Raw genomic sequence first — 27,944 nt, 5'->3', positions numbered from 1 at the left:
TTACTGAAAAAGTTATCTTAATGTTCTGCACAACACAGTTCTTGGTCATTTATTGATAATAAATGTGTCTAGAACAAGATCGTCTTGTCAATTTACCTATATGTACATTAGCCACACTTCCTGATTTTTTTATGGATCTTGGAAGGAATGAATATTACTGTACAAAATCTAGGTCTATGTATTGCATCATATTGTGACACTTCCTTTTCTATTTTCCATAATTCTAAATGAAGAAAAATCAACATAGTTCAAATTATCTTGAGACATTTATTTGATGCAAGCATATGGATTTTAAACTCACACTTTAATCCATTCAGCACCCACAACATTCAAAGTTTTCAACTCAAAATCAGCAAACCAATTACAATAGACAAATAGGAAGTTACATTATCAACAATTATAGTATATTATACACACACAACAATAATAATGTACATTCACTTTGTAAATAACTTATCAAACTAAATCTTCTTTTTAAAATACAATGTATTGGTACATGTTTGAAATGACTTTAAAATATCGAATTCGTCCATGAAATTTTATTAAATTCCGTATTAAGTTTACAATGATGCATGATAAAACCCACCAAAGTCTTTCAACTCAGTGAAACTTGTACAAAGATTGTAACAGTGGGATTGTCATAGAATTAAGTTTTTTTTCGTCATGTTCATTGCTGTATTTCATTGGACTTAGTTTTACATCAAAAATGAGGTAATAAATGAAAATCATGTTTCAAATCATATAAAACACATATTGCAATGGGGTTTAAAATGTTGCAAACAGGCAATGATATTAATTTAAGATAAGAATTTACATTGTCATGATTATAAAACCAGAAAGCATGTGGTTTCACATGGTTGTCTTTCTCATTATGGATATGTATGTACTAAGTTGACATAGAATACACTTAGTATCCAGACTTATGTTAGCAATCTGTTTGGACATTCCAAGTCTCATGTTAGTTGTAATTTAAAGAAAAAATTGGTAAAGGCTTTTATTAATCCACAATTCTTACAACACAAGGCTCATATATGTTTTAAAATGTAATGACAAGCACAGTGAAATTGAAAATTACATATAGTCACATATTTTTATTTATATATTTTATAATCATAAATTGACTTTCTTTGACTTCCATATTTTTTTGATTTTTTTGTTGAGATTACTTAATAAAAAGAATTTATATTACCATCATAGAAACCAAAAATGAGCCTCAACTGAACTACATAGACTTGTCATAAACTCTGAACCACATATAGTATGTACATATTTATATATGTATATGTGTATTACATGTACATGTACACTGATTGTTGGATTGGAAATTTGTGTCTAGTCCCAGTGGACCAAACCAAGGAATGTTTTAAAACATCCAACCATGATTAAATGTAATTTTCAAAGAGTTCTTTAATTTCTATAGATGTGTCAAGTTCTGCAGGATTTAGACCATCACTGTCTTTGAGGGACAAATTGGCACCACTGTGTAACAACTGCCGCACAACTTCTTCCTGCTCACAGCATACAGCTATCAAATTAAACACTACATCATCATAAGGCTATCAAGCAAAGTAAACAGTATAGTCTAGTACATTGTATATCAAATGTAATAGCAGTATATATTACATTATCATTGTATTTATATTAAACATACGTTATAACATTATCTGTATAGCTACAATATTATTACCTGTTATCAAGTCTTGGGAATACCAGTATAGTATCAAGTCACAAAGTCTTACATAAATCATAGTGTTAGGAACCATAGAATAATGTATGTAGGCAAAAAGCTGTTACACAATTAGGGAAATGGATGAAGGTGTAAAATCTGAGGAAGTGAAAGTAGACTCTGATGTCACCCAGGCCAGGACACAGTGCTTGGACTACAAATGATTTACTAGATGTTGTACCGTCTTAAACAGATTAAGCCCCACGTTTTCCATACGACTGCTTACTCTACAGAAATGTCAAAACATCTGAAGACTATTCAATGCTATAAAGACCTAGAAAACTGGGAAGAATGGGACCAATACCCTGTAATGCCAAGAAATGCTACATAATGAGTATGCACAGGAAAATGTAAAAATTCTACATTCTCAACAACACATCAAAGACAAAGTACAAAACAATCCTATCATGGATTACAAATATCATCATACCATAAATGGAACACATACCTAAGAAGGTAGACCAGAAATCACAATCAACACTATACTCCTCTGACAGACACTCGCCCAGAAATGCAGAAAAACAACATATATCTTCGCATTGAGATTGGTAATGGAATATGGTGCCACTCATTAAACGTTAAGCAATCAAATGCATCAAGCAGTATTACAAGGTCAGAGAGATGGGATGTCTCAACAAAATGGCACAAGACTTTGGGCCGCAAACACTTGAATACAGAAGAAAAAGTCTCTGTATGATACATTATATAAGGAGGCTGAAGGGTTGGTTCAGAACTACCTCCTGTAGAATTTTAGGTTGAATCAACACATGAAAACCACATGGCCTTATCATTCACCTGAGATAAATTTGTACTAAGCATACTGATAGATGATATTTTTTTTCTTTTAGAATATGATTTAACATATCTGTAACCTTAAAAGTAGATAACAGTTTGTTTATTTGAACAAATTTCAAAGTTATTCATCAAAGCATATTAGCTGACTAATATCATGACCCTAGGTCTCTTTGTAATTGAGAAGACATTTAGATATCTTGAAAGATGAGCAGGACCACTAATTTGAACAAACTTAGTAATCCTTCATCCCAGAAATCTGAATGCCATTGGCTAGTGTCATTACTCCAAGCTCCTTGGTTTTTGAGAAGTTGTTTCAACACTCATAACCCATGTGACCTTTAAAGTAGATCAAGGTCATTCATATGAAAAAAAAAATTGTTTGTCCTTCATTCCAAGTATGCTACTGGCCCACTATCTTGACCCTCTTGGTTATGGAGAAGTAGTTTAAAGATTTTAACACATTTGACACCTTGAAAATTAGTCGAGGTCATGTTTTTAAACAAACTTGATATCCCTGATTAGTCTCAACATTAGACAAACACAACTTAAGACAAAGGAACACTCTGATATTTGAAAAAGATCATTGCAGTTCTTACTGTTAGTAGAAATAGTGATTGTATAAACGTTCACTGTCTAAATCCATGATCACTCTCAAAAAATGACATGTACAACGACAACATGAACCTACACAAAACTTGATACAATTCGTTCCAGAATACCAATATGGTGGGATAAAAATATAAGTATTGCTGTGGAAAATATTACATTAGAAAAACTTTGAAAAGGAATTCCAAACTCAGGAGTACATTAGTTTCACTTTTCTTCAATAGACCATTTATTGACAGGAGTTGTAATGGACCAGCTAATGACTCGAATCAATTTAAAATAAGGATTGGGTTATGGTATTAGTAAAGACAATGTACATAATTTACAGTGGAAGTGAATTTCATATTTACCAAAATGTAATGGTGTCTGCTGCTCAAGGTCCTGAAATTACAAGAAAGTCTTGTTAAAATAAAAAATCAGCTTTCATGTTAAAAATAAAATGTGATGTTCTAATTCAATGATTCCTGAATAAGCAAATGAGGCAAGACAAATGAAGACATACAGTCAGAGGCATATTGTGACAAGTTTTCTAACAATATTTTCCCCAGGATACACAGTGTATAACTTACCTGTGCATTGATGTCTGCTTTGAGTTTAATAAGGACATCCACCATCTCGGATAAACCACGATCACATGCCCAGTGGAGAAGTGTCATTCCCTGAAACATGTATCTTTATTGTATCCATGGACAGTATCTGGACTGCTAGTATGACAAGGAAACAGTAGATAGCTAGGTATTTGGGTAAGTGTTGCATTATAATAAAGCTATTATCAACTTTGTGGTATCTAATATGGGAGATCCCAGAGGGATCCTAGTGCCCTCCAGTGAATGCTCTTTATTAGGTCTTTATATGTATGACTGATCGTTTCTCTACTTTTTTCATCTTCTCCTCTTAAAACAAAGGGAACCTACAGGGTACATGTAGAATCTGAAAAAGATCCTTCAAGACCTTTCTCAGAATTGTTAGATGTCAAAATCTAAGGTGGTTTATATTTCCTGTTTGCCTTTTTGATTTCTCAATCAGAATCAAAAATATATAAACATATGAACTATGGATCAAGCGGAATCTACGCTTGAAATTTGAGAAAGAACCATTCAACACTTTCTGAAAAAAGTGATAACAGACTTCAAAATTTTTCATTTCAAGATTCACCTGGCACAGTAAAAGGTTACATTTCAAGTTAGAATATTCTTCTCAAGAAATGACTATAGCGAGGATCGTTAATGGCCAGATAACAGACCACAGAAGAAGGGTATTAATTTACAGGGTTTAATTTTATAATTCAATAATGAGTGAAAATAGTTATACCCTGACATACATTGTCCTTGTCACAGAAACATTAAAGTGTAACTGGTCAAGTCTGGGTAAATTCATAGTCACAGTACATGTACAGTATATGGAGTATCAGTATGTTAACGAATACAGTGAAAGATTGGTATTAAATATCAAATATCAATATATATGTACATGTGTACAATATAATGTATTCACACAATTAGGTAAACAAATCTGCTATTCATCTACTGAAAATAACATACCAAATAATAATTTTGTACCAATGTTTTATCATCTAGAAAACTTACTGATTCATCTGTTATGTTGATCTCATTACCATCACAACCAGCTAGGATATTCTGGACTTGCAGGGTGTTTCCATCCTTACACCAGTCAAACAGAGTCTTATTTTCATCTGCAATCTCTGTGTCAGTGTTAGACATAGTACTGACAGACACCCATCCTCGTCCCAAATTATCACTTTCCTCGTCTCTACAGTCAGACTTATCTATCTACAAGACCCAAAACTCTTTATTAGTCCAATGAACATATTTCATAAGTTATCTTTGAGCAAAATTATGATTGCTCTAAAACATATTGCAAGAATGGTAGGTACACTAAATCATCATTGTGATAATTTGTTTTATTTTTGTCATGGGCAAAAATCTTAACATGCCAAAATAATATTGACCATTACGTATATACATGTATACATGATTACAATGTTAACATTTTACAAGTAAATGTATGAATGTCCTATTATGTTAAGACTTAACATGAAATTTAAAGCATCAATCTTATATTATACCTTTTATATCATATGTACAAAACAGACTAACTAAGTTATGAAATGTTGATATTAGGGGGAGGGGTGCATATAATACTACAGACCTTCAATTGATGAGTTTTAAAACAGGGAATATATCTGAAACTTCATTCAAATACATATAATACTCCATGTATTTACTGTAGCATTTTAGATCATTTATTTTATGTTGACAGATAGAAAGTCTGCTAGCTGTGATATCATTGTGATAATTTGCATCTATGACATTAATTTCCGTTGAAAACATATATTTGATAACATAGCTATGTAAGAATTTAGAAACTAATATAAGATAGCTTAATTAGTGAGTTGTGATAATCTGATAAACAATTCTCAGAAATACAGGTAATTTCAAAAAACAATGTTTTTTTCTGACTGCTGATTACCTTCCCAAGTCAAGTTTAAGTTAATTACAGACCAATGGAAAAGTTTGAAATGAAACATGTTTTGAATTTAAGGAAGAAGATGATCAGGAAGTTTCTACGACAAATTATCTCCCCTTAGCTTTTGTTTAATTGCGTTGTATGCAAAGTCACTTTAGGTGTGTTGCCAGGTTAAAAAAGTTGCTCACACACTTTTCTCCCCCATGAGATTTTTGAAAAGTTGGCAGGTATGCATATCTAACGTTCCTGTCTCAGGCTATAATTACCTTTTCTTGCCAGACTGGATCTATATTCCCTAAGTAAGTGATGTACTGGAACATGGCTTCTTTCTTGGACATATCTTCCAACTTCTTCCATGCTTCCCTGGGAATAATGAAATGGCAATGACATAAGAAACATATTAGATTATACATAGATACTTTTAGACAGTGAGTGCGAAGGAGGTAGAAGTTGACATTTTTACTTTCATCAAATTAATATAAAACTTTCGTGCTTAATATTCAGTCAATCCTACAAATTTGTTGGAATCATCAATAATATGCATCATAGGTATAATCAAAATCTTATGTAAGAAATTGTTTTGTTCATAAATGAATGGAAAGTAAGATAACCTATGTCCCAAGTAAGATAACCTATGTCCCAATTAAGATAACATATGTCCTAAGTAAGATAACCTATGTCCTAAGTAAGATAACCTATGCTCCAAGTAAGATAACATATGTCCCAAGTAAGATAACCTATGTCCTAAGTAAGATAACCTATGTCCAAAGTAAGATAACCTATGTCCTAAGTAAGATAACCTATGCCCCAAGTAAGATAACCTATGCCCCAAGTAAGATAACCTATGTCCTAAGTAAGATAACCTATGCTCCAAGTAAGATAACATATGTCCCAAGTAAGATTACCTATGTCCTAAGTAAGATAACCTATGTCCTAATTAAGATAACCTATAACCCAAGTAAGATTACCTATGTCCCAAGTAAGATAACATATGCCCCAAGTAAGATAACCTATGTCCTCAGTAAGATAACATATGCCCCAAGTAAGATAACCTATGTCCTAAGTAAGATAACCTATGTCCTAAGTAAGATAACCTATAACCCAAGTAAGATTACCTATGTCCCAAGTAAGATAACATATGCCCCAAGTAAGATAACCTATGTCCTAAGTAAGATAACATATGTCCCAAGTAAGATAACCTATGTCCTAAGTAAGATAACATATGTCCTAAGTAAGATAACTTATGCCCTAAGTAAGATAACTTATGTCCTAAGTAAGATAACATATGTCCTAAGTAAGATAACCTATGTCCCGAGTAAGATAACCTATGTCACAAGTAAGATAACATATGTCCTAAGTAAGATAACCTATGTCACAAGTAAGATAACCTATGTCCTAAGTAAGATAACCTATGCCCCAAGTAAGATAACCTATAACCCAAGTAAGATAACCTATGTCACAAGTAAGATAACATATGCCCCAAGTAAGATAACATATGTCCTAAGTAAGATAACCTATGTCCTAAGTAAGATAACATATGTCCTAAGTAAGATGAACCTATAACCCAAGTAAGATAACCTATGTCATAAGTAAGATAACCTATGCCCCAAGTAAGATAACCTATGCCCCAAGTAAGATAACATATGCCCCAAGTAAGATAACATATGCCCCAAGTAAGATAACCTATGTCCTAAGTAAGATAACCTATGTCCTAAGTAAGATGAACCTATAACCCAAGTAAGATAAACCTATGTCATAAGTAAGATAACCTATGCCCCAAGTAAGATAACATATGCCCCAAGTAAGATAACCTATGTCCTAAGTAAGATAACCTATGTCCCAAGTAAGATAACCTATAACCCAAGTAAGATAAACCTATGTCATAAGTAAGATAACCTATGTCCTAAATAAGATAACCTATGACCCAAGTAAGATAACCTATGTCCTAAGTAAGATAACATATGTCCCAAGTAAGATAACCTATGTCCTAAGTAAGATAACCTTTGTCCTAAGTAAGATAACCTATGTCCCAAGTAAGATAACAGATGTCCTAAATAAGATAACCTATGTCCTAAGCAAGATAACCTATGTCCTAAGTAAGATAACATATGTCCTAAGTAAGATAACCTATAACCCAAGTAAGATAACATATGTCTTAAGTAAGATAACCTATGCCCCAAGTAAGATAAACTATGTCCTAAGTAAGATAACCTATGTCCTAAGTAAGATAACCTATGTCCTAAGTAAGATAACCTATGTTCAAAGTAAGATAACCTATGTACTAAGTAAGATGAACCTATAACCCAAGTAAGATAACATATGTCCTAAGTAAGATAATCTGTGCCCCAAGTAAGATAACATATGCCCCAAGATAACATATGTCCTAAGTAAGATAACCTATGTCCTAAGTAAGATAACCTATGTCCTAAGTAAGATAACCTATGTCCTAAGTAAGATAACCTATAACCCAAGTAAGATAACATATGTCCTAAGTAAGATAACATATGTCCCAAGTAAGATAACATATGTCCTAAGTAAGATAACCTATGTCCTAAGTAAGATAACCTATAACCCAAGTAAGATAACATATGTCCTAAGTAAGATAACCTATAACCCAAGTAAGATAACATATGTCCTAAGTAAGATAACCTATGTCACAAGTAAGATAACCTATAACCCAAGTAAGATAACATATGTCCCAAGTAAGATAACCTATGTCCTAAGTAAGATAACATATGTCCTAAGTAAGATAACCTATGTCCAAAGTAAAATGAACATATGCCCCAAGTAAGATAACCTATGTCCTAAGTAAGATAACCTATGTCCAAAGTAAAATGAACATATGCCCCAAGTAAGATAACCTATGCCCCAAGTAAGGAGTTCAAGTGGCAAGACAGGTGGCAGATCAGGCCCTAACATTGTTTTCCTTTGATGTATATCAAATATAAAAATTTACATCAGAGTGACCTATTTTTGACACATAATTATACACTGGCTCACCAAGGCACACCTATGCCACAAATACGAAGCTCCAGTGGCAAATTTCAAGTGTGGGAGATAGGGCCCGGTCAAACTTTTTCTTAGATGTAGATCAGGGTGACCTACTTTTGATACATGACATAACACCTGATGCAGGTGAACCCATACCCCATGTATGAAGTTCCAGTGACAAGAAGTGCAGGAGATGAGTCTGGACAAGATGAAGTGCAGGAGGATGGAAAAATGAAAGGACACAAAGCAAAACTATAGTCCCAGCAGGAACTGGTTGGGTACTAACAAAAGTTTTTTATGTGGGAGTAGGATATGCACACAACGTCTTTGCAACGGGCAACTGTGAATCGATGAATCAACATCTTGACTAAAGGCTAATTCAGTAATTGATTAATGCAGTCAACCTATAGGGAGAATTTAGGAGTGTAGCCCATACAAAAATGAGATCAGTATACATAAAAAAAAACACATAAATTCAAGCTTCAGAAAGCTCCTATTTAGGTAGAATATTGATTCTTCATGCATTAAAAAAATTTTGAAGACCAATGTGTTGATCTCCATCTCACATAAGTGTTTATAAATAAACACTGCACAAACAACAAATACATGTAATTCCTGGATAAATTGTCAAGAAACCTGTGATCAATTGTTTTTTGCAATGTATTGGTATGAAATGTTCATAAGGATTATAGAGCTATCATTGCATGAAGGAACATATGGCTGAAAATAACCCTTTAGACTTCTAGGGCTTTTTCTCACTGGTTTGGAATGGGGCCTTTTTGTCTCATTTTGGGAAGGAAATTGGTGAAATTCATTTTGGGAAGAAAATTGGTGAAATTAGTGAAGATTTTTTCAAGAGTAAACTGCAAATTTTAGGAATGGCCCATTAATGGCCCTCAGAAAAAGCCCTACTTCACAATGTTGTCTGTCCTTTTAATACCAATTATTAGCTTATTTATATGTCATCCTATAAATGTTGACATGGAATGTTTCACTGTCTGGTGGATGCATATCGTGGCATGAAATTACTATTGCGAAAATTATCAAAATCATTCAAATTATTTGAATTTTAGAAACAAATCCTTGCCATACCCTGTAGAGACATAGCTGGTGCCAGATTCATGATAAAGATGTGTAAAAGATTTGGGTTTTGAACACTTACATGCTGTTTATAATTCCATATTTACATCCAGTAAACCAGGGTGCGTGTTGTTGTGATCATCGGTCCATATTGTTTATCCGGGGTATTCCTGTTGGGGAATCCCTTCCGGTTGTATTTGTCGACGTTTCTGATTGGCTAATGTTCGGGGTATGTGTTTATTTATAATCACCTTACCTGTACATTAATTACTCCACGCTCAGGTATCGGTCTATCTAAAGTCATAGGACAAACTGCACATGTATTTCGAGGCATACAAATAAATTTAGCTATATAGCTGGGAATTTTAGTATTATACGACAGTCTGGCAGAGGCTTACATGTAGCTGGCCGGCTCGTCTTTCTCTTTCATAGAGTCAGGTATGTAGTATATTTCGGATTTAGACCTCTAAATTATCCAGGGTTGGGTGGTATTTTTCACTCAATTATTGGCATGATATAGTCAGTAATTCTGTTGTTATTTCGGGTGGTCTTTTCCCGTTGTAGGCATGTTATAGTCATGGTATGTTTGTGTACATTTATCCCCAGGGAGGGACAGGGGTGGATATTTTTCATACGAGATATTGGCCGGACACACGGTTAGGTTACAGGAGCATTGTGTATATATTCAGTCACCATGTTTCATCACTTTAACTGTGTTGTCATTTCATTTATCTGTAGCCAGCCATAAAAGTCGAGACAGAACCACAGAGTTGACGAACTTAAAAACACTATACGAGGATACACTGGTCACAGGAGCCAGAACTTTTACATTGGTGCCGTGACTCCTAGAACTTTTACAGATGTATTTAATGATATTCCCAGATTAAGCCAGGTTTCTAAGAGGAATATTTACTTTACCATTTATGTTTTCCTTGAAAATCAAAAATCCCTGGTTTACTTGTAGTGCATCTTCCCTCTGTAGCCTAGAATGTACAAACACATATTTAGAATAAAGCAAAATTTTGTTGAACAAAGATCTGTTGGATGTCATTGATATTGTTGACACTGATAATGTTGCACCAGTAAATGCTGTTGATACTTTTATCAATGGATTCATTAGTACCCATTCCTACCTTTAGTGTATTTTTTGTCTAGTAAATCATTATTCTGTATAGAATTGATAGGTATAATACAGGATACACAATCAGTGATTATGGTGAAGTTATAAGTACATTAGTTCTTTAACATTTGTAAATTCTGTGATTATATACAGTACAGTATTAATGGGAATAGTCTAACCACAGAAGCTTGTTTCTATTGATCGGTTAAAATTATTAACGTAAGATTCTGGAAGTCTTCGCTGTCAGTATATTTTCCAGAAAAGGGGGAATGTGCTGAAATTTATAATAAGAATTCTATTAAGTTCTAAATGCTCAGCTGGCCATATTGATGTTTGACAACTTCTTCAAGAAGATTGCTCCATTTGATCTATGGTTTTCATTTGAAAAAAAAACAAACAGTTCTTGAAAATATTTGTGCTACATTGAAAAGATCTACATGTATAATTGTCTATGCATTTTTTTGTACTGGTACTCAGTATAGTTATCCGTATGGAGAGGGTTTCAGTGACATAGTTTATATCAGATTTAATATCATTTGACTGATCAATAGAAAGAACCCCTTGTAGATCAACCACAGGGGCACGTTGTCTTGTCAAACATTTTCAAGATTTTGAAACTGGCGAGTGTGAAACTCGGGCTAATACGCGATGTTATCGTATTGGTGCATACGCTTGTTTACCATATGGCTCATGGTTATGAGTTATCAAAACAACAACAACAAAACTTAAGTGTATACAAACCCATACACTACACTATAAGGTAGCGACGTGCCCCTGTGGTCTAACCTGAGGACAGGTGTTGACATGATGCACATTTACAATTTTACCACCATACACTAACAAAACACTGTATACATAACCTGCTTGTATCTCGAGTAGAAATATAAAAGCTTTTCGCTATCGAACTTCTCCGAATATTGCCTTATATAATTACAGGCACATTCAAACAATTCTGTCAAATCGTCGTCAACATCGTCTGCCATTTTTGCCATAAGGATTACTGGATTGGCATTCTAATTTCAAAAGAGGAATGTCGGAAAAAACGGTTACGTATTTTTTGAAGAAAAAAATATACCCTTTAATATTATAATAATCGTTAAAAACATACTACAAAATATGCTGTCTTAACACATAGTAGGTTAATACTGTGTTTTCAAATGGGTTTGCATCAATTACTGAATAAATATGTACTAAACCGTAACGTTACCCGCAATATTCCGTACAGTAGTGAGTACCTCTAACCAATTATTTATCGACTACATGTTCCTGTTTGTGCTAAACGAAAGTAGATCCGGGGAGTTGGCCATCCGTCACAGGCAGTTGACAGGTACGTATACTAGCATCCACATCTATTGTGTTTTGTTGATGTATAATACATGTAAAATTCATTTGAAAATGATAGTTGAAAATTTATTATTGAAGCTTTCAAGCGTAGAATTGTTTAACTTAATCCGTCAATTTGTATTTTATTTCACATAGACACGGCTCTCTGACCGATCAGTAAATATTTAATGTTCTCCTTCCGGACAGACCACTATTTATGGAATCTTAACAATGAAAATGTATGGTTTAATTGTTTATGATTCTGTTATTACATGGTTCTATACCTTATGTTCTGATTATGTAGATGTATTACAGAAAATACTGAATGTAATTTTTGTACGGATAATAACTCTAAGTAACATTCGTCTATACATTTGACTTAACTAATTTTTGTCATATGTTGTGTTCTTGTAAGTCATATTAGTATAGTTACTGCATGCCATATTTTGTATTATCGATGTTACAAATGAATTCTGTATATACTGATAGGCTGTATGGCCTAAAGTGAATAAAAATTGAATTGAATTGATTATGTACTATGAAATGATTTCATGGTTGAATTAACAGATATTAGTGAAGTAACAATACATTGAATTTTAAAATATTTTTGTCTGATAAAATAATAAATATTACAACAGTCATCAAGGCCTAAGGTAGAATTAATCATTAATATAAAATGTATATTAATTACATCTAAAAAAAATAAATGAAAAGCATCAAAATTTTTGAAAACAGGAAGATAAACAAACCTTAATTTTACATTATAATGAAATCTTTAAAAAAAAATAATGATAAAAAAACCACTACAGATCCAATTGATAAAGTTTTAATTCCTCTTGTGCAATATATCATATAAGAACCGCAGCCAATTTTATTTTGAGCTAATATTAGATGAAATTTTATCAACATTAAATATTCCTGGTAAAGTCAGGATGACAGATATAAGGCAGTCAATTTACACAGGCCTGTATATGTAACAACTACAGGTATCTAACACAGGTGTCCAGTGGCACTGTCCATTACCTGTATAGGGGGATTTGTTGTCACACCTGACTGGACGTAGTGCACTACTAGTTTACCTGTAGCTTAAATGTAGTGCACTACTAGTTTAAACGTAGTGCACTACTAGTTTAAATGTAGTGCACTAGGAGTGCACTAGGGTGTAAAGGTTAGCTTACACTCAACTGTACATATATGTACCTCTCTAACAGGGGGCAATAAAACTGAAGCGAGCCTTGCGGACGAATTACTTCACAGATTAAAGGCCTGCCGTGTCCCACATCTAATTACCAATGGTCAACAGACAGCTGTGCTATTTAATACATATTAATTACAATAATTGTACAGAATGATAGAAAAATACTACAAGGATATAGAAAAATACTACACTATCATATATGTAAAAATAAGGAAGAAGTGTTATGTTTAGTACCAACTTTATGCAGGTCTTTATCTGTCTATATCCATGTTGTACTCATATAATAGCTAGAAAACTAAGAAAATTATTCATGCCTCGACTTGACTAATTCTTGATCACACCTCAGACAGATTTCAGATCAATAGTTGAAGTCCAGGGGGGTGGGGGGGGGGGGGGGGGAGATTGGTCGTGTTGTATGATGTAAGTGTACAACACACATAGGAAAAGCATTGTTATAAGATATTGGTTGTGTTTTATACACAACCTAATTCATATAGCCATTAATATTGCCTGCGATTATAATCTGTTTCAGAAAGTGCCCCAGTAATCTATTTGAAGATTCCAACAAGATAGATGTCTACACGTACAGTTTCTGTGGCATATTACCCACAAAGGGAAGTGCCTTTAGTGGAATTCACTATCACCAATAATAGACTTAGAAAGAAGACACTGGAGGACAAGTTCCCAGGAGCAACTGGTCTGGAATACTACCTAGATGGAGTTCGGACAGCAGCTAGTGTAACAAATGATGAATTTTGTTTGCCAGAGAATGTAAATCAGTTTGTGGTTATCAACAGTGTTTATACTTTGGGTAAGTACCATTCATATTGAAATGGATTTCGTCTTCATCTCTACTTGAGGGTTCCTCACTCAAGCCTTATTAGGCCTCGAGAATGATCTCAGATCATCAGATTAGCCAGTTCATTGAAAGAAAAACTCAACGCCTCTGTACAAGTTCAATACATAACTCAGGTACTGCAGATACAGAGTCACAATGATCTCTCAATCTCTTTCTGTCTAATTAATGAATAATTAGATGCTGTGGCAGTATAATGATGTAACAATTACTGTAAATGGTAGTGACTAGAAGTACAGAATATAACAGCCAAGCTGTTTATAGCTTTCTTTGATTGTAAATGATGTGTAGTTTTATGAACTAGTTATTGTAACATCAACATTTTAACAACAAAGTTAAGTTTATAATTCAACAACTTGTAGATCTATATTCCCCAAGTTATATAAGTTTAAAGCCACATACTCCCAAACAACGTAAAATTCTAGTTGCACACATGTATTAATGGCAATCCAAGATGCTCATTCACTCTCTCCTTAACATTAAAATGACCACTGGCCTGGACGCTTGACTGGGGGAGTCCTTGAGACATCAGTGTATAAAAATAGCTTGACGCATTTATATTTATCGCGAGATTTGTCACGGAGCCGAGAATGAGGCTATAACAACATGCACTGCACATAAACTACACACATGGCCGTTGTTTACATATCGAGCATACGTAAACTTTGCCTAATAATGCTTTCATTTATACATATTAACAGAATATTTGCGTAATACCCAGGTAACTGAACAAAATAAACAAACATAGTTTACATTTAAATACTTGATTTTAAAATGTAGCAATATGCAAACAACAAAACATCGATAAAATTTTAATTTTCAAAAGCTAACCAGCAATCCAATAGACGTCCGGCAAAGTTGGAATTTGAGTCTATTCCCGTTTTAGCTCACCTGCCGGAAGGGCAAGTGAGCTTATGCTGTGGTGCAGCGTACGTCGTCCGTCGGTCTGGCTGGCCGTCCGGGCATCAACTTTTTCATTTAAACAACTTCTTCTAACCAAGAGGCCCAGGGACTTGATATTGGGCCTGTAGCATCCTGGGCTGAAGGGCTACAAAGTTTGTTAAAATGAATGACCTTGACCTTCATTCAAGGTCACATGGGTCAAATAGGCTATAATCTTCAAACGACTTCTTCTCAATAACCAAGAGGCCCAGGGACTTGATATTGGGCCTGTAGCATGCTGGGGTGAAGGGCTACAAAGTTTGTTCAAATAAATGACCTTGACCTTCATTCAAGGTCATATTTGTCAAATAGGCTATAATCTTCAAACGACTTCTTCTCAATAACCAAGAGGCCCAGGGACTTGATATTGGGCCTGTAGCATGCTGGGGTGAAGTGCTACAAAGTTTGTTCAAATAAATGACCTTGACCTTCATTCAAGGTCACATTGGTCAAATAGGCTATAATCTTCAAACGACTTCTTCTCAATAACCAAGAGGCCCAGGGACTTGATATTGGGCCTGAAGCATGCTGGGGTGAAGGGCTACAAAGTTTGTTCAAATAAATGACCTTGACCTTCATTCAAGGTCACATGGGTCAAATAGGCTATAATCTTCAAACGACTTCTCAATAACCAAGAGGCCCAGGGACTTGATATTGGGCCTGTAGCATGCTGGCGTAAAGGGCTACAAAGTTTGTTCAAATAAATGACCTTGACCTAGATTCAAGGTCACAGGGATGAAATCGGCTTAAATCTGTAAACAATAATTTTGCGATAGCCAAGAGCCTCCAAGACCTGGTATTAGGCCAATAGAATGCTGGAATGAAGGACTAGAAAATTTTCAATATGAATAAAACTAGCTTACAATGATATTTGAATAAAGAGGTAATCAACATAGTATCTTTAGAAATGACCTCAATCAACTTCAAAGTTGCTGTAGAGCAAGGTAAGCGATACAAGCCCATTGGGCCTCTTGTCTTTGGACTGTAAAACCAGCGGTTGCATTGTTGGACTAATTTTCAGAGAAACTTGGTCCGGCAGCCACAGTTATTATTTTTGAGAATTCCCCGTATACTTCCATAAATACACATTTTCTTTCAGTTTCTGATTCATGATAGTCTTTTAGCGGAAATTAGGTATGTATCAAGTCCGGAAACTGTAAAAAGCTCAAAATGTAAACATTGACATATGTTTCTTCGTGAGCATGTGGCTTTAATATCCCCTTTGAGAATGGTGACAGGTAGGGTATCGGGGACTGTATCTGTTAATATCCCCTTTGAGAATGGTGATAGGTAGGGTCTCGAGGACTGTACCTGTTAATGTCTCCTTTGAGAATGGTGACAGGTAGGGTCTCGAGGACTGTACCTGTTAATGTCCCCTTTGAGAATGGTGACAGGTAGGGTCTCGAGGACTGTATCTGTTAATGTCCCCTTTGAGAATGGTGATAGGTAGGGTCTCGAGGACTGTACCTGTTAATGTCTCCTTTGAGAATGGACATAGGTAGGGTCTCGAGGACTGTACCTGTTAATGTCTCCTTTGAGAATGGTGATAGGTAGGGTCTCGAGGACTGTACCTGTTAATGTCTCCTTTGAGAATGGTGACAGGTAGGGTCTCGAGGACTGTACCTGTTAATGTCCCCTTTGAGACTGGTGATAGGTAGGGTCTCGAGGACTGTATCTGTTAATGTCTCCTTTGAGAATGGTGACAGGTAGGGTCTCGAGGACTGTACCTGTTAATGTCCCCTTTGAGACTGGTGATAGGTAGGGTCTCGAGGACTGTACCTGTTAATGTCTCCTTTGAGAATGGTGATAGGTAGGGTCTCGAGGACTGTATCTGTTAATGTCTCCTTTGAGAATGGTGATAGGTAGGGTCTCAATGACTGTACCTGTTAATTAATGTCACCCTTTGAGAGTAAAATATGAAATTGTAATAAACAAAAAAGCTCAGACTTGAGTTAATTGATAAAGGTGATATTTGTTTTCAGATGGGCAGCACAGTGAGTTCCATCACTGTAGAAGGTAAATATGCTTTTGTTAATTGTTTTCTTAGTTGCTCACACTTATACAATAATGCGAGCGTTTTAGTTATTTACTGTACATGTGCATGCTTGGATTATAGTGTGAGATTTTAGCTCACCTGCCCAAAGGGCAAAATTATGGTCGCTATGGCAACTGGTCACTATAAACAGGTTTTCCGATAAGAACCATAACTTTAAGTTTGTCCGGACAACTCCTCCTAATCCAAAGGGCTGATTTCAATGAAACTTCACACAAATATAGAGGACCATGTGTAGATGTGCATGCCACTTTCTTTTTCTCAAAATTATGGTTGCTATGGCAACTGGTCACTATATTACTGGGTTATCTTAGTTAGCCTCTATTTCCAGTTCCAACCCTTCCAATTCACCATTGACTCGTGCAGATTGCGGGGGTATTAGTCAGCCATCCTGGCGACAGTTCTAGTTTTGTTAAGCAAATAACTCCTGTATTATGATATGCATAAAAAATGAAAAAATTAAATGTACACTATAATTGGTATATTCATTATATAGTAGTCCATACAGGCTTCACATTTGTTAAAACTAAAATAAATAAATTGGTTCCGGATTTTAAATTTCTGGTTTTTCCGAAAGTGTGTTTACACAGGAAATTTAGTTTTGCCTACAGCGAAAAATGAAAGCTCATGATATGATAGCGGGAAAACTTAATGTACAACATATGTCAAATATATGTTATCATTCCTGCATAAATTAACTCGGTATAATACGTCTCAATGAATAGGGATTGTGTTTTTTCTTAGAAATACACATTAAAGGATAGCTTTTTGGGCATTGTTGAAAGAAGCTGACATTTATTATGTTGTGAGTGATGAAATTGTAATTACAGTTTGTAATTGTTTGATATAGTGAGATCACCAATGCTTTGACGCAGACACCACCCAGAAAATTAGCTGTCTTCATTGGTAATACTAATTTCCTTGGAGACCGACATCCTCTTCATGGTTCGAGAACAGATGTTGATGTAATGTCAATGATGTTTTCATCACCTCCTTTCAACTTTACAGTATTGAAGTGCTTGGATTTCAAAGTGGAACAAATGAAAACAATTATCAGTAGTAGGTATATATAGAAATATGATTACATATCAGTCAAAACTAAAGGTAGGTAACTATATATGATATATATATAGAAACTATATCAGTCAAAATTAAAGGTAAGGATATATGGTATGTATAGAAACGTTTGTACGTATCAGTCAAAATTAAAGGTAGGTATATAAGATACATATACAGAAAAATAATTACTATCTATAGAAAATATTTGACAGCATTCTAGCAAACTTCAATGCAATAGTCAAGTAGGAGAATACCTCAAACAAGTGTGTGTTTCAGGATGTCAAGGTCAAGGTCACTCTGTATGTATATTTCGTGTGTATACTTGATACCCAAGGGGATTTGAATTGCTTGCAATGCCTTCTTATATATAGAAATATGCACATATCTGTCTGCAGCAAGCAGGGTAGGACGGAACATCAAAATCAACATCACAGGAATATCTATCTAAACATTGAAGTTGAAAAAGGCTGTGTGATATGTGTGGTGAATTTAGTAAGACAACAGCATCAGAATGACAAATGTCTTCACACATATTAATAGTCCAATCTTCTTTCAAATTTACTGAGAAACAGTGATAAATTTCAGATCAGTTATTGAAGAATGTTGATTTCATTATAATCATTTTGTCATTTCAGATGCTGTAAATCTATGTACTGCCAACACGGAAGCATTTCTTTGCTTTGTGTCGACACATGGATATGTTTCACTAACTGAAAGTCACCAAATGTTAAAAGGTGTTGATAATACATATGTACGTCTTCAAGATCTGATGGAACCAGTTTCCCCCAAAGTGAGGGGACCAATCTCAGCATCTACACCCAGAGTGTTTTTCATCAATGTAAGTAATTAGAAGAACTTTATCCTTAAGGAACACATGGTTTTATTAGCTCACCTGCCCGAAGGGCAAGTGAGCTTATGCCGTGGTGCGGCGTCCGTCGTCTGTCCATCCGGCGTCAACTTTTCATTTAAACAACTTCTTCTCAATAACCAAGAGGCCCAGGGACTTGATATTGGGCCTGTAGCAAGCTGGGATGAAGGGCTACCAAGTTTGTTCAAATTAATTACCTTGACCTTCATTCAAGTTCACAGGGGTCAAATAGGCTATAATCTTCAAACAACTTCTTCTCAATAACCAAGAGGCCCAGGGACTTGATATTGGGCCTGTAGCATGCTGGGATGAAGGGCTACCAAGTTTGTTCAAATGAATGACATTGACCTTCATTCAAGGTCACAGGGGTCAAATAGGCTATAATCTTCAAACAACTTCTTCTCAATAACCAAGAGGCCCAGGGACTTGATATTTGGCCTGTACCATGCTGGTATGAAGGGCTACCATGTTTGTTCAAATAAATGACCTTGACCTTCATTCAAGGTCACATGGGTCAAATAGGCTATAATCTTCAAACAACTTCTTCTCAATAACCAAGAGGCCCAGGGACTTGATATTGGGCCTGTAGCATGCTGGGATGAAGGGCTACCAAGTTTGTTCAAATAAATGACCTTGACCTTCATTCAAGGTCACATGGCTCAAAATGGCTAAAATCTTCAAACAACTTCTTCTCAATAACCAAGAGGCCCAGGGACTTGATATTGGGCCTGTAGCATGCTTGGGTAATGGGCTACCAAGTTTGTTAAAATGAATGACCTTGACCTTCATTCAAGGTCACATGGGTCAAATAGGCTATAACCTTCAAACGACTTATTCTCAATAACCAAGAGGCCCAGGGACTTGATATTGGGCCTGAAGCATGCTTGAGTAATGGGCTACCAAGTTTGTTAAAGGAAATGACCTTGACCTTCATTCAAGGTCACATGGGTCAAATAGACTATAATCTTCAAACGACTTCTTCCCAATAACCAAGAGGCCCAGGGACTTGATATTGTGCCTGTAGCATGCTGGGGTGAAGTGCTACCAAGTTTGTTCAAATAAATGACCTTGACCTTCATTCAAGGTCACATGGGTCAAATAGGCTATAATATTTAAATGACTTCTACTCAATAACCAAGAGGCCCAGGGACTTGATATTGGGCCTGTAGCATGCTGGGGTGAAGGGCTACAAAGTTTGTTCAAATAAATGACCTTGACCTTCATTCAAGGTCACATGGGTCAAATAGGCTATAATATTTAAATGACTTCTACTCAATAACCAAGAGGCCCAGGGACTTGATATTGGGCCTGTAGCATGCTTGGATAATGGGCTACCAAGTTTGTTAAAATAAATGACCTTGACCTTCATTCAAGGTCACATGGGTCAAATAGGCTATAACCTTCAAACGACTTATTCTCAATAACCAAGAGGCCCAGGGACTTGATATTGGGCCTGAAGCATGCTTGAGTAATGGGCTACCAAGTTTGTTAAAGGAAATGACATTGACCTTCATTCAAGGTCACATGGGTCTAATAGGCTATAATCTTCAAACGACTTCTTCTCAATAACTATGAGGCACAGGGACTTGATATTGGGCCTGTAGCATGCTGGGGTGAAGTGCTACCAAGTTTGTTCAAATAAATGACCTTGACCTTCATTCAAGGTCACATGGGTCAAATAGACTATAATCTTCAAACGACTTCTTCTCAATAACCAAGAGGCCCAGGGACTTGATATTGGGCCTGTAGCATGCTGGGGTGAAGTGCTACCAAGTTTGTTCAAATAAATGACCTTGACCTTCATTCAAGGTCACATGGGTCAAATAGGCTATAATATTTAAATGACTTCTACTCAATACCCAAGAGGCCCAGGGACTTGATATTGGGCCTATCTGTAGCATGCTTAGAGCCAAGAGTCACCAAGACCCGATCTTAGGCCAATAGTATGCTGGAATGTAGGACTAGAAAATATATTGACATGAATAAACCTAGCTTACTCTGATATTTGAATAAAGTGGTTATCAGCATAGTATCTGTAGAAATGACCTCAATCAACTGCAAATTTGCTGTAGAGCCAGGTGAGCGATACAGGCCCATTGGGCCTCTTATTATACTTTTCCATGTGTCTCTGTGTAAATCTACATGAAGTAAGGGAAAACCTTTAAAATCCTTCTGGTGTATGCCATGAGAGCTTTTGTCAAAATTCGGCCTGCAATGATTACTTAGCAGAGGAATTTCAGATCAGATCAGTTTTCAGGCAGGATCGTTGTTGTATCTTGTAGTGACTAAGTGTTGTTTTATCTTACAGGCTTGCAGAATTCCTGGTGGTCATGACGCTGACGATGAACCAGATGGAGGTGTAGAACTAAACGGTCGGTATCTTCTGCATGATACTGTTGCACATTGAAATAGTGTATCTATAGAGAAGTTCTGAATGGATTTCTTACCCTTTGTTAGTGATGTCTCTAGAGAAGTACTGGATGGATTTCTTACCCTTTGTTAGTGATGTCTCTAGAGAAGTACTGGATGGATTTCTTACCCTTTGTTAGTGATGTCTCTAGAGAAGTACTGAATGGATTTCTTACCCTTTGTTAGTGATGTCTCTAGAGAAGTACTGGATGGATTTCTTACCCTTTGTTAGTGATGTCTCTAGAGAAGTACTGGATGGATTTCTTACCCTTTGTTAGTGATGTCTCTAGAGAAGTACTGGATGGATTTCTTACCCTTTGTTAGTGATGTCTCTAGAGAAGTACTGGATGGATTTCTTACCCTTTGTTAGTGATGTCTCTAGAGAAGTACTGGATGGATTTCTTACCCTTTGTTAGTGATGTCTCTAGAGAAGTACTGGATGGATTTCTTACCCTTTGTTAGTGATCTCTATAGAGAAGTACTGGATGGATTTCTTACCCTTTGTTAGTGATGTCTCTAGAGAAGTACTGGATGGATTTCTTACCCTTTGTTAGTGATGTCTCTAGAGAAGTACTGGATGGATTTCTTACCCTTTGTTAGTGATGTCTCTAGAGAAGTACTGGATGGATTTCTTACCCTTTGTTAGTGATGTCTCTAGAGAAGTACTAGGTGGATTTTTTACCCTTTTTAATGCTATGGTCACAAAGATCGGCCGGTACCCGGGAATAGGGGGTAATCGGGAGTACACCACTGGTTTTGGCCATTTTTCCGACATCGGACAACACCGGTCAAAAAATTTGTCACACATAATTTACATAAATGGCACTGTCCGGAGGCCGTCCGGTAATCGTACGGCGTCTGTTTCCAAAGAGAATTTTTTTGGGGGGGGCGGCTAGGCAGTGAATACCAAAAGAACATCTAATACTAATCGGCCGATTATCCTATGATGTCCGGGCGATAACCGGCCTATTCACCAGACATCGTACGAATATCGCCCGAGTATCCTATGGACAACGAACGATGCTTGTACCAGGCCCGGCCGAATGTTGGGCGGATATCAGACGATACTTAAACGATGTGTGAAAGATATGTGGCTGATTATGAAAATCTTCAGGACACCAGAGAAATTTTAACTTTGAGTTAAAACTCTTCGGGCACCTCCCCGATGCTGCCTGAGAGCCCCGGCCACCGGCCGGCCATGTCTGGTGTCCAGCCGGGGACCAGGCCAAAATGGCTAAAATTCATGCCGGGAGTACATCCTAAGCCTAATCAGAAGGGGCTGTGACAAAAGCATTAGTGTTGTCACTACAGAAGTACTGGAAGGATTAGTCTCAAACTTCATATGTAGGCTTCCCTTGGGATCTAAGTTTTCCCATTTGTTTTTGAGTCTGATTCAAAAAACAATATGGCTGCAAGGGGACCATCTTTGATGGTTTCAGTTTGTTATCACTATTTGTTGAGAATAGGAAGGGTATTCCTCAAACTCCATATTAAACTCCCCTTTGGTCTCCAGTTTTGCCCCATTACATTTGCCAAACAGAGGAATAGTGATAAGTCCTCTAAATCGCTACTAGTCATACAGTACTGCATGGATTTGAACCTAATATATGGTCAGAAACATCTTTGGGGAAATGGGAAAGACTTTGCACAAATGTGTCAGAACCCCCTGGGACCTGAGAGGTGGGCTCAGTAATGGTAATAGAGCTTCAATTTCCCGCAGTTCAGATAATAGCAGGAAATATTTGTCCAATAAGTATGTGGCATTTTTAGGCTGGGAAGCACGTGGGTTTATAGTCAACCAATGAGATCATTTAGGAGGCAATATAAACTTGAAGCATTGGGCTGGTACACTTTCTTTTATTCATAAAATGGGTTTTCAGGTTGGGTAGCAGGCTTGCTTTATTAAGACAAATACGGTTTGAGAAGGGGGAGATTGTCGAGTGTGGGTCACATGTTTATAACGAAATATAATTACAATTTTACATGCAAATGAAAAACAAGAGGCCCATGGGGCCTGTATCGCTCACCTAGTTGGATTTGACCAAACGTCAAAATAATGTTCATGTTCAATTCATTAATATGTAGCTTTGGAAGTCAATCTCGAACAATGCTATATATGGTTATAGTGTGGGGATCCCAACTGCTTTAAAGAAATAATGAAGTCCAGACTCTCTAAGGGTGTGAAAAGACCGCAGGGATTGTTTTTTTAACATGATTGTGTTTTAACTAAGTCCCTTAAGGTGGGGAAAGACCCTTGGGCCTATTTTTACATCAGTTTGTCCCTTAACTTCCAGCGATGCTATACATGGTTATGGGATGGAGGGTCACAGCAAAGTCTGTTCCCCTTTCCCCAAGGATGCCTCTAGATCTGAGCAAATTGGGTTCAAATCCATTCAAAACTTATGAGAAGTAGCGATTTAAATAAATTACCTCTATTTGACCCGCCCCTCTGGCCCCTTGGGGGTTAGAATCGTCATTTATGCAAAATCTGTTCCCCTTCCCCAAAGGATGTTTCTGACCAAATTGGGTTCAAATCCATTCATATCTTTATGACTAGTAGCGATTTAAAGGAATTGCCTCAATTTCTACTATTGGGCCCCGCCCCTTTGGCCCCTTGGGGGTCAGAGTCATCATTTATGCAAAAATCTGTTCCCCTTTCCCCAAGGATGTTTCTGACCAAATTGGGATTAAATCCATTCATAACTTTATGACTAGTAGCATTTTAAAGGAATAACCTATTTCCCCCATTTGACCCCGCCCCACACTATTCACTGCAAAGTTAATATTTAATATTCTGATAGTTAGAGGAAGACAAGTATGTATACAGTACACAAGTCTTCAACATATATCAGAAATTGAAAGCAATAACTTATGGAAAAAAGTTCAATAAGATTTTTTTTCTTTGAGAAACATAAACTTTATATCAGGAATTTAATGCATTCAAGAAATCAATTGAAAAATATAGGAAATCTCGAGACCAAATTCAAATGATAAAAAAAAACAGTATACCGTAATTGAAATTCTTTTCAAGGAGACACAGCTTCGTATCAGGATTATGATGTCTTCTAAGTTCTTTAGAGATTGGACAAAAAATGATGGTAGAGATTTCCGGACATAACACAAAAACTGATATAAACAAACGCCAATAACTTTTGCAAAAAAAATTGAAACAAAATTCTTTACAAGTAAACACAGCTTCATATCAGGATTATAAAGCCCAACAAGCTTCAAAGAAATCGTTTTAAAAAATGTAGATTTACGGGAAAAAAATTGAATACTGAAACAATCGAAGAGTACTAACTTTTGCAGAAACAGTCAAATTAGAATTCTTTTCAAGGAGACACAACTTCATGCCATGATCATAATGAAAGAGATCAGTCGTTAAAAAAAATGTAGGAGATCGTCGGACAAAAAATCTTCATGCCAGATGGAGGGACAACGCTAAACCGTATCAAATACATCTACTCCCATAAACTTGACAAGCATATAGACGAAAAGTCTGTCTTTCATAGGATTAATAAAGATCTGGGTGCCAAGATCTTTAATTTCTTTTGCAATGCATCAAATATTAACATGTCTTTAATGTATACAGGGTGGTTCCATGCCATCACTTTATTAACATGGAGTTTTGTTTGGATGTTTTGGGGGAAAATGCAGAAATTTATAAGTTAATCATATAGTTTGCTTTAAAATTGATATATGGACAAAATGGGGCATGTGAGACATATATAGATGTAATTACATGAACTCTTGTTTAGCCTTGATATTGACCATTGGTTCTGACTTTATTATTTAGTTCATCATGAATCCGCTGAGCATGGTGGAGAAGAACGTGGAGCTGGAAACAGTGAGGGAGGTGGTAAGGGAGACCTTGAGGATAGTGGACGATCTAGATTTAGATCTGGTGGTCCTTTGCCACAGAATACCACTAATTACAGTATGGACAGTCATCAGTTGGCGCAGTACTGTCCACCCAACTGCCTTTTGGTATATGGATGTCCAGTTGGTAAGTTATTTATAGACTATAACTTTTCTTGAAACAAGTTAAATAATCATAAATACAGCTGGCTGATAATTGAATAAACAATGCTTTCATTTGACCAATGAACTTCTTCTAAATAACCATAATGCCATCAGTGTCATATTTACCTACCAGTATGCTAGAAAGTAGGCCTGTCAAGCTTGCATGTTCAAATGAATCCACTCAACACTGTTTTATCACACCCCTTAGGCCCTCGTGGCTTGGGGACCATATAATTCACTATTTTGGTTGACCCTCTGACCATATAATTCACCATTTTGGTTGACCCTCTGACCATATAATTCACTATTTTGGTTGACCCTTTGACCATATAATTCACTATTTTGGTTGACCCTCTGACCATATAATTCACCATTTTGGTTGACCCTCTGACCATATAATTCACTATTTTGGTTGACCCTCTGACCACATAATTCACTATTTTGGTTGACCCTCTGACCATATAATTCACTATTTTGGTTGACCCTCTGACCATATAATTCACTATTTTGGTTGACCCTTTGACCACAACAGATGAAATGACATTAGGACAGGTCACTTGAATTAAATATTCTGACAAAGATCCTGTTTTAATTAACTGGACCTGCCTGACCGACATCAATGTTCCATTAGATAATCAGATTGAATGGCAAGAAACAAGTGCCGTATTGATTGTAAATCTGGTTTTGAAACTGTTGACCCTATAGTAATGGTTTAATTTCTATCTAGGCCAACCTTGTAACTGTAGGCGACAAGCCACATCCTACTTAAATTAATTATTAAGCCCTTTTTCTTTTTTTATTATTTTATGAAGGACAAGGAATTACAGATTGTGTACCTTTTGTAACCGAGAGAATCAGCTGGCTTGTACACAGCTTAAGAGAGGTCAGGAAGACAAAACCAGAGGAACCAGTTGATTTGCTGAATTTGCTGACAGAGGCGAATGCCTACTGTTGTCGTGAGTTAGAATCATTAGGGAGGAAGTACATATTTGTGTTAGAGCACAGACTGACCTCAGAGAAAGGACTTGTGTTTTCCTATTAAATTCCCTCACATGCAGAATGGCTGTAGGCTGAAATGGAAGAAAACTGCCAGCTAAGCACCCTTAACTATAGATAGCTCATGTAGAGGCTATTGAGAGAATGGCGTGGATTTATTGAACATGAGGCAACATGTAACATAATGGTTTTGGTGAAAATAGGTACTCTGTTCTGGTCAAGATTCATTCATTAAACCATCACTGAGATAAAAAAAAAATACATCTGGTTTATAGTGCAGATATCAGTGTGAAAAGGCTTCTTCATTTCTTGTTTGATTCCCTGATATATCATTCCTCCCAAAGATATTTCTGGATACTGTCTGTGTCATATTTGTTTTGTCTTTTTGTGGTGGAATCTGTTACTGTTTTCTTTCAAGCATGTTAACGTTCAGCCATTTTTGTTTACATCAGAAAATCAATCAGTTTTCCTACTGCATTATGGGATTGGGGAGCCTCATTTCCATGCTATCTTGTCCTCTCAATGTTTTAAGATTGGTCAGGGATTTCTATCTATATCTATTTTTTTTTCCCCCCTGTAAAGCATGGCGGAAACTCTCGGGAGACTTTTTACAACGTCACGCATCGTCAGTCATACTTTGGTTTTCTTGATTTTTGCAATCAAGAACTGGACTGAGAAATCTTCGTTTTATATTTTTTACTTTACAGTTTGTCATATCAATTTGTAACTTATAATCAATTTTTTGCTGGAGTTATGGCTCTTTGCACATAGGTGATTCTCAAAATAAACGTTTTTTGTACCCATTCTTCGCTACCGCTTGCTTTATGAATTTGTTATTTGGTACATGGTTTTATCATATATCAGATTACAGATTGAGTTTGTGTCAAAATTCCATTTTTTTTTTCTGGAGTTATGGCCCTTTACACATTGCAAATTTCCGTAATTACAAATATTTTCTTGACCTTTTTTTGCTAACACCTGCATATCATTTTTTAACTTTGTATGTGCATTAATCTTAATTGACTTAAAGTTCATATTAACATCCTGTGTCAATTGCCATTTTATACTGGAGTTATAGCCCTTTTTTATTATTTAATACATGTATATTTTTTTACTACCACTTGTCGTGTCAATATGTAACTTGGTACAGGTCATGTCAGTATGTAACTTGATACACTGTTTTTTCAAAAATGAGGAATTACAATTTGAGTTCATTCCTTGTAAGTTGTTTCAAATTCCATCTACTGCTGGAGTGATACCACACACAACACTATCATGTACACACGATACCGTCCACTGCTGGTATTATACCACACATAACATTATCATGTACACACGATACCATCCACTGCTGCTGGTGTTATACCACACACGACATTATCATGTACACACGATACCATCCACTGCTGGTG

General features: G+C 36.1%; 2 protein-coding genes across 2 annotated transcripts; one reads left to right on the top strand and one right to left on the bottom strand.

Annotated features, from left to right (window-relative positions):
• Nucleotides 1-247: 247 nt before the first annotated feature.
• Nucleotides 248-11,810, bottom strand: LOC117317166 (acyl-CoA-binding domain-containing protein 6-like). The gene is made up of 7 exons (XM_033871967.1): nucleotides 11,666-11,810; nucleotides 10,604-10,668; nucleotides 5,881-5,977; nucleotides 4,714-4,917; nucleotides 3,697-3,786; nucleotides 3,478-3,508; nucleotides 248-1,525 (listed from the first exon to the last, which is right to left on the bottom strand). The coding sequence occupies exons 1-7, from the start codon at nucleotides 11,795-11,797 to the stop codon at nucleotides 1,383-1,385; spliced, it is 762 nt and encodes a 253-aa protein (XP_033727858.1). The 5' UTR covers nucleotides 11,798-11,810; the 3' UTR covers nucleotides 248-1,382.
• Nucleotides 11,811-12,077: 267 nt separating this feature from the next.
• LOC117317156 lies at nucleotides 12,078-26,819 on the top strand. The gene is made up of 8 exons (XM_033871958.1): nucleotides 12,078-12,132; nucleotides 13,859-14,137; nucleotides 17,107-17,140; nucleotides 18,028-18,236; nucleotides 18,872-19,074; nucleotides 21,413-21,476; nucleotides 25,310-25,519; nucleotides 26,349-26,819. Exons 2-8 carry the CDS (start codon nucleotides 13,900-13,902, stop codon nucleotides 26,576-26,578), a joined length of 1,188 nt encoding a protein of 395 aa, XP_033727849.1. The 5' UTR covers nucleotides 12,078-12,132; nucleotides 13,859-13,899; the 3' UTR covers nucleotides 26,579-26,819.
• The last annotated feature ends 1,125 nt before the right edge of the window (nucleotides 26,820-27,944 follow it).

This window comes from Pecten maximus, chromosome 2 (assembly GCF_902652985.1).
Source record: "Pecten maximus chromosome 2, xPecMax1.1, whole genome shotgun sequence".
Lineage (NCBI taxonomy): Eukaryota > Metazoa > Mollusca > Bivalvia > Pectinida > Pectinidae > Pecten > Pecten maximus.
Note: the sequence above shows the minus strand (reverse complement) of the source record. Positions and strands in the feature narration are given on the sequence as shown.